At 39.4% G+C, this 8,619-nt stretch overlaps 1 protein-coding gene across 2 annotated transcripts; it reads right to left on the bottom strand.

Moving 5' to 3' along the window:
* Window positions 1–362: 362 nt before the first annotated feature.
* Window positions 363–6,116, bottom strand: fktn (fukutin). 2 transcript variants are annotated; one of them, XM_083531122.1, is made up of 10 exons: window positions 5,986–6,116; window positions 5,400–5,599; window positions 4,420–4,476; window positions 3,641–3,841; window positions 3,140–3,417; window positions 2,716–2,848; window positions 2,287–2,416; window positions 2,048–2,181; window positions 1,627–1,751; window positions 363–890 (listed from the first exon to the last, which is right to left on the bottom strand). In XM_083531122.1, the coding sequence occupies exons 2-10, from the start codon at window positions 5,499–5,501 to the stop codon at window positions 677–679; spliced, it is 1,374 nt and encodes a 457-aa protein (XP_083387248.1). In that variant the 5' UTR covers window positions 5,502–5,599; window positions 5,986–6,116; the 3' UTR covers window positions 363–676. The 2 variants fall into 2 exon arrangements, with proteins under 2 accessions (XP_083387248.1, XP_083387249.1); XM_083531123.1 differs by lacking the exon at window positions 363–890 and adding an exon at window positions 1,041–1,284.
* Between the last annotated feature and the right edge of the window lie 2,503 nt (window positions 6,117–8,619).

Genomic DNA, 8,619 nt, shown 5'->3' with positions numbered 1-8,619 from the left:
GTAGCAGAGCTGAAGATGTTGAGGTTTTCGTTGGGAGTAAGTTTATGGATGTGGTGAGGGAAGACATGCAGGTAGTTGGTTTGAAAGAGGCAGATGTAGAGGACAGGGGGGTATGGAGACGGATGATCCTCTGTGGCGAAAGAAGAAGAAGAACTTTGCTGATGTTAATCAATACAAATATTTTCAACAATGTAATAATTCTTTAAGAAAAAATTACAGATTAAGTAGCTTTACGTAATAATAAACAGATTGAAAACAACAACTTCATTTTACTGTAAAACTTTTACTTTTATTTCCTATATAATATCCAAGTTTCTTAGACTAATGTTATCAGAAGGAATTAAAAAGGACATGGGCTCCAGTTTAGGTTTAGGTGTTTTATTTAAAGAAAACTCACACTAACATTTCAGACCGAGATCCTAATAGTAGTATGGCCCATCACACATTTCAGTAGCTCATGTTATCTGCTTACAATTTCACATCTTCAAAAAAGTCATGGAAAAAAACACAGCATCTGCATTAAGGTTTACATTATTCAGTTAGTATACGTTTTTTAAACATTTCTTTAAATACAGTCTTTTCTGGTTACCTCCTGGTATCTCACATTTAGTGTTTTATTACATTTAATTGTATGTGTTATGGCATCCATATTTCTAAACTACACACTGTTTCAGCCTTAGTTGACTTGGATGACATCATCCCACTCCTTGATGGGCCACACGCCGTTCTCCTGCACGTTGGGTGGCGAGTTCTTCCAGTCCCAAGCCTTGACCGGAACGTTCCAGTCAGGTCCATAGTTCGCAGTCACATAATCCAGAGTCTCACAGGGTACTTGGACCTTCAGTTCCAGCAGCTCTGTCCAACACAGGCTGAACCGAGGGAAAACGTACCTAACACAAAGTCAGAGACACACTAGATTATCAGATGCATTGTGGATTTGCAGAGAACGTCCATGAGAGATCTGATTGCACATGGCTAACATAAGATTCTTTGCACACTGGAAGCACATAGTTAAACTATTGTCAAGAATATACCCAGAAATACAGGTTGTTTTACACTTTTTCATGGCCAGGAAACTAATAAACTGGCAGAGGAACATCTCTACACCATAATCCTCATTAAATGTCAGAATCTACACTACCTGACTTTTTCATCCATAAGTGGTTCTTGTTACCACAAAGTTGGAGGCACACAATTGTATAGGGCGTCTTTGGATGCTGTATCGTTAAATTTCCCCTTCGCTTGAACCAGGAGACCCAAACATGTTCCAGCATGACAATGCCCCTGTGCACAAAGCCAGCTCTATAAAGAGAGGCCTAATTGAGAAGAACACTGACAGCACCTTCAGCCTCCTCACCAACATCAGTACCTGACTTTACCTTTGTGGCTGAACTAACACAAATCCGTACAAGCACACTCCGAAATCCAGTGGACCATCTTCTCAGAAGAGTGGAGACTAACAGCGAATGGGGATTAAATGTGGAATGGGACGTTCAAAAAGCACATACAAACCTTAAAGCTTTTGTCTGTATGATGTATCAATATGCAAAATTAGAAATAATATAACAAGCCAAGGACAGTCTTTTCCATCCAGTTCACTCAATAACCAATATGAAAATACTTCACTTGAATTTCTTGCCACTTTTCGCCTGTGTGCCTCCGTTCCAAACGATGTCTCCGTCCCCATAGAAAAAAAAGATGTCCAGTTTCACATCCAGGCCTTGAAAGGAGAGCTCAAGACTGTCCTCTATCTGCGTGTGGGACAAATCATTTTAGAAGCAGTCTGGACCAATAAGAGCAGTTTATAAGAGCAATAAAATGTATAGGCGCTGATCAATTCTTGATTTTGATTGGTGGAGAAACTATTTAACGGTAGTATGTTGCACTATGAAGTGGGACAGTAAAGATGAAGCTCCTGAGTACAACAAAGAGAAACTAATAAAAAAAATAAATTTACAATCTCTCTGTTCAGACCATCATTTTAATTCAGCATCAGTTTAAATAGGTTTTCAGGATAATTAGGTGACAGGAGTAGAAGATGCTGTACCTTTCCAAACTTATGTTTGAGGGAGAGTCCAGCCTTCTGAAACGCCTGTATGATATCATGCCTGTAATCTTTTATCCAGATGCCCAGGTCCACATCTTTACTGTAGGGAATTATGTTACACTGCCGGAACCAACCTGTGACAAAAAAAGGGTTGAATCTAAAGAATGACTTTCATATCTACTTTAATAGAAACAAATTGATTTGTTTTCATGAATCCCGACAAGCAACAATCTACTAACCGAGACATGTACCACTGCTCAGCCAGAACGGAACCTCGATCCCACTGAGAACCCGAGCAGCGAGGTGGAGGAGACTCTTAGCCTTCATCCTGAAGTCCATGGCCTCTGGTGATGTATCGTCTGGATACAGCTGGAAAGAAAGATACCAAGTTGTGCCTTTGTAGGTGCAGGAGCGTACGGTCGGGTTAAAAATTTGGAGTCTACTATTAATTGATGATCAATACAAAGTCGTGTTTTTGAATTATATGGATGTGCCCTGAGTATATTGGAAGAAGCGGGACTTTCTGAATGAACTAGAAAACCTGACTGATTGTGAAGTAGACACAGCTGTGTACGTTGAATGTTTGTTTAGGTTTCGTCTCATTATCATCAGTAAAAAAAAAATACATACATAAAAAAACATATTTAGAAATATAGAACAAAATGTACCTGGTAAAAGGCTGCTGCTTCTCGATATCTGCACTCCAGGAAGCGGCTGTTGAAATGTTCACTCTGGAAGTGAGAGAAGTTTTTGGGAATCCGAACATCAAGCCCATCGAGAGTGGTTAGAATAAGATCTGGCCTGAAACAGAAGAATCACATATCAAATAACAAAAATATTTCAGCTCGTGTTCTATAAGTTGCACGATGATCGTCGGAGAACAGTCCACTTGTGACATCACTGCTGCACCCACCCTTGATTGAAATTATATTAGGTGATGAAATTGTTGCCAAATCTTTGCTGATTCCCTACAGCTATAATGCTCCCTATTCCACCAATTCTTTCATTTTTTCAAGGGAGAAAATGTGAATTTTTCTACTCACAATATAACCATTACATGTTACCAAGATTCCAGTCTCGAACGCTGTGTACCTGCTGTAGGCCCCTGCATAGCGGCCGTACTCGAGCTCCCTCCAGGGAGCAAATGCTCGGTCCATGCTGCTTCGGAGCCTGAGTGGTCCATGCCACAGGTAGTTTCCGCTTCGTTCGTACAGTACAACTACATGCACCAGAAGGCCGTTGAAACTTAACAGCAGGTGCAGAGGGATGTCGCGGCCTGACAGGTCATCCATGCTGACCAGCCTGGGGTCTTTCCCCCTGATCTCCAGCAGCTCCAGGCCACGTTCCTCTGCAGCATCCAGGAGGCCAGCCTGAGGGAGTGACAAAGGAGGGGGCAGTTAGCATATTCCTTCATGCTAAATCTTATTAAAGTCTGTCTGTCTATGTCTGTCAATCTCTCTTTCCATCCATCCATCCATCCATCCATCCATCCATCCATTAACCATCCATCCATCCATCGTCTACATGGTACACATCTCAGCATTGCAGAAACAATTAAACAACTCTGTTGCATGTAAGGCAAGAAGTCCTTACATCATACTTCCAGAGGTTTCCGAGCAGGCCGAAGGTGACAAAGTCCCTGTTTGTGCACAGAAATGTGCAGTGAGGCTCGTTCAGTTTGCTGTCCTTGAGCAGAACTGCATCCTGGGAGAGCCGGCTCAGGGACACCGTGTCCACCAGAAACACAGGCAGGCTGAACTTATGGGCCAGGGCCAGAAACTTTTTCACTAAATGCTGTGATCAGTGAAAGATATGAACAGAGATTACTTAGTTTTTTCTGGAAAGCATTTTTTCTGACAGAAGTATTTGTGGTGTAAAATTTATTTTACATGTTTTTTGTTAAAATATGATATAAACTGGACTTGAGTTAAAATCCCAGCCACACCAAGCTGCCACTCAGGGGCCCCTGAGCAAGGCCCTTTACCCCCATAGCTGTTTGGTTGTATGAATAAGATAAATGTAAGTCACTCTGGATTAGGAAAATGCCAAATGCCAATGTGAATGTAAATATAAAATAAGAAGAAAATTTCTATTTGCTGATCAAGCCTTTTAAAAATGTATAACACTAAGTGGTCCTCAGTCGTCTCTCTAGAAAAAGGTTTGCAGAACCAAAGAGAAGAGTGTTTTTTCTATCAAAAATGTATTCAAAGTAGAATGATCTATTAATAATTACCCTAGAAATTTTTATAAAACTATAATTATCTAAGGATTTCTTTGAAGAACGCTTTTTTCCAAGAGTGTAAAATTATTTCAAGCTTTTCATTATGATTATTAATATTATGATGTTTATGATAATTATTATTATGACTCACCCACTGGGCCTCCTTCCCTGTTAGGTAACCTTTACCAGCGGGTGCTTGAAGCCCATGCTTTAAAAAAACAAAACAAATAATAATGTGAGTAGGAACTACAAGACTAATACAGTATTATTCAATGTAGTAAATAAGGGGATCTTATAGGGCAGGAATCCCCAACCACCAGGCCACCGACCGATTCATTTTTTGGTTTTATTGACAGTCTGCATGATGGTGGGTCGAGTTACATTTTTATTCTATATGTAATAATTCAATGAATATTTCAATCATATAATATGTACACTAGTAATATGATTTTCACATTATTGTGTTTATAATGTAGCTTGGGCCTTGGCGCTGTTCTTGATAATGGTCCTGAAACGCTTTCAACTGTGTTTAAATTATAGAAAAAAAGCATACAAATAAACTATAGTAATAATAATATAAAGTCAAAAAACACTTTTCTGACTATAAAATCTCATTGAAATGATTCTAACCAATTAAATGCATGTATAGTGTTGCATTCTAAGCTTTAATAAACAAATTGTATTGTTTTTGTGTCGTTTTTGCATACACACAAGCCTCAGATCTGATTCGCAGGTTGATAATCATTTCCTCTGGTTAAAAAAGGGAGGAGGTAAAACAGCAACGTTTCACCATTCGCTTTACTTCTCTGTTTTGTTCACTGCTCTCATTTTAGTCTTTTGCCTCAAATCCTTTCATTTGCACTAATCAGCGATTAGGATGTGAGTAAAAGTCCTCAGGTACGATCTGGTGTTTGCATATTTCTAATCAACTGATAAGACGATAACAACCAACTGTTTTATTTCACTTTAACCTCTTTATAACATGATGTAGTGGATCGGAGTTGTTCACACGTAAATGCCAGAAATGTAAACAGAATCCAAAGAGATCATATTGTAGGGTGAATAAATGATTACATCATGAGTTGTTTTTTTGTTTTTTTTGGATGATGTTTGAGTGTAGTATTTGCTCACTTTGTTAGAGTGCTGTCTGTAATAATAGAGCTGGAACAGGAGGAAGATGGAGCTTGCTGTAATGAGCAGCACCAGCACTCCTGTCTTGTTCACTCTGGCCATGAGTGAGTCTGGTTGGATGTGATGATCTTGAGAGGCTGTGCCATACAGCTGACTTCTTCACCATGCTTGGATACTAGGACTGATTGGCTCATGGGACTCTAAAAACATCAAAAACACACACACACACACACACACACACACACACACACACACACACACACACACACAAAAACACACAATTATTATGAATATCCTCCTCTTCATGTTGTTCAGTTGAATCAGATGACCATGCAATTGATCCTGAGTCAACTGCATGAACTTAATCACATGCATTGCATGCAGTCATGGCGCAAAATCTTTTGTTGTTATTTAATTTAATTGCATGATATTTCAGGTCCAGTGCGCGTGCACATCACTGTTATTCCCAGAGTCAGCACAAAAACCCCCTGCAGGTGACTGTTAGCTACTCGCTATACTTAATCGTTTACATAACAAGGCCTTTAAAACAAATTACTGCAAATGTTTGACATGATTTCCAACTTACTCATTTGAAGATCGAAGATAAATAACATTATATATTTCAGGATTTGCTTTAAGATTCGTTTTATTCTGCAGCCTCCTGTTGTACACGGGACACAACCGGACGGCAAGTCGCTTAGGACAAACAACCGAAACGCGTTTACAAAAACGATTTTTATAGATTACAAGTAATTTTGTTTACCTTTAAAATACATTCATGCACCTTAATTACTTTGTCTGAAGGTGAAATGTTTTCGGTTATATAGCTAATATTACATAAGCAAAACAAAACAAAGAAACTTTCTGCTTTACATTTTTATCGTGTTACTAAAAACATTACAGTGGTATCGAATATAACACCAAACATGAATTCAGTTTATACATTACAAAGTACAAATTATACTAATTACAAAGAAAAACAAGAATTGTTTTTTTCTTTTTTAGTTTTACAAGATACTGGCAGAACCACATTCCGCCACAAGAGGGCGCCAGAACAGCGTCTTGACCCAAGACCCAACCCTTTAAATGTGCTTGAGATAATGATCAAATGTGTCTAAACATGTTTTTGTGTTTTTATTTTGTAAGCAGTATTAAATTGTATTTATTTATTTTTAACATTAACTAATTAAGAGTTAATTTGACTTGTTATGGAGAGTTAGGGAGAGTGGAGAGAGGGAGTGGTGGCTCCAGCGGTTAAGGCTCTGGGTTGCCGATCGGAAGGTCGGGGGTTCGAGCCCAGGTATCGCCAAGCTGCCATTCTTGGGCCCTTGAGCAAGGCCCTTAACCCTCTATGCTCCGGGGGTCCCTTACGAGGGAAATATCAAGGTCCGTGACGTTGGGCCGCCTTCCAGTGGGCTCACCACCTGCAGGAGGGACCGTAAGGGACGGTGCTGTGAGGTTTGGGCAGCAGTCGAAGGCGGGGGCCTGCTTAGACTGCTGCCCCTGCGACCCGAATTACGGATAAGCGGGAGAAAATGAATGAAAGGATAGACTTGTTATCAATATAATAATAAATTTGTATACATCGGTAGATAGATAGTACCTGCATATTAGCTTTTGCATATTTCACTGCTTTAGCCTTAATATTTATTTTCAGTACATATAATTTCATATTAATCTGCACTTGCTAATTTGCACAATTGCTACTATTTGCACTACTGGTAGATGCTAAACTGCTTTTCGTTGCTCTGTACCTGTACTGTGCAATGACAATAAAGTTGTTTCTAGATGTATCTATCTATAACATGCAGTGACGGGTCATGCATTTCAGTGGTGTCCCTCCAGAATCAATCCACCTCTTAATACAATCATTATGATGCCATGTCTATGACCTGTTGTTTGAAGAGAGGCCATTGTGGAATAATAATAATAAAAAACAGCTATTACATCAGCATGAATATATTTGAACTTGTGCAGATTGATACAGATGCGGTTTGCGAGCTCTGACCAATGCGCTGTCTGACCATCCATTTAAAAGACACGAAAATGTCTATGTTATTGTACGCCTGCTAGATGGCCAATGAATTGTTAACTACAAAACTTCCACAGTGAAGACTAATAGATACCTTTTGATCTATGATGATGTGATGGATGAAATCTGATTGGATAGGAGCTCTAACCTAAAATGACACAATTTAAGAGGAACACTGATAAATGAAGAGGGAATAATTTAATGCATATTAATGGACAAAAATATATTCAAACGCAAGTCAGTGATCCTGATAGTTTGGAGAAGAGAAGACCTTGTTGTCCCTGATGGCCTGCCACTGATAATGTGCTTTATTATTCTTCAATAATTACTTACTTTGATGCATTTACATTTAACTGTAATGTTCTTTTATCATCAATATAATACATTTGTTCACCACTGCCTCTCCTCTGATCCATCTATTGCCTTTGAATGGGTTCTTGGCCCCTTGTACCTCATTACCTTCCGTTCTGGATGGTGTTACATGGACATCCGAATAACTACATTTCCAAAGACGTGCCTTGGTTTAGTGAACAACCACCTGTATGCTGTAGGTATTTCATATACAGGATAATATACCTAAGAACCTCTCTGAAATGGCAGGACCATGATTCTCAATCTGATCATACTGATGTAGGGTGAAAAAGTGAGGGGTGAGTTTTTCTCCCCAACCCTGACAAACCATTTTTTTCATGGACCTTGTTGCCTTGCTGGAAAAGGTTTCAACCTTTTAGATCCAGTGAAAGCAATCTGTAAGCCTACATCCTATACCATGATGTGCTTCTAGGTTTAAAAAAGTTCGGGGAGGGCTTACAGATGACTTTGATGGTCCAAAAACATTTGGCCATATATAGTAGTATACATCTGATGTACATTTTGTCAGGCTATTCTGTCACAATTTTAAAAGCTGTATGAACCTGTGCAACAATGATTATATTGTAATATTAGTGTTGTGGTCTTCTCGGACGTGTCCCTAAACAATATTTATAGGTGGTATCAAAAAGTTTAGAGACTAGTTCTGCAATACACCAGCAGATGGCAGCACAAGGCTGCATGCACAGTCACAGGGAGCGCCAACCTTCACAAGTCACTGTGTTCATGATGTGACAACATGATTTCACTTCCACCCACTCTATTCGCCAGATTTAGCTCCTGCAGACTTCGCCCCTTTCCCAAAGATGAAGATCCGGC

Source organism: Silurus aristotelis, assembly GCF_946808225.1.
Source record: "Silurus aristotelis genome assembly, chromosome: 26".
Taxonomy (NCBI): Eukaryota; Metazoa; Chordata; class Actinopteri; order Siluriformes; family Siluridae; genus Silurus; species Silurus aristotelis.
Note: the sequence above shows the minus strand (reverse complement) of the source record. Positions and strands in the feature narration are given on the sequence as shown.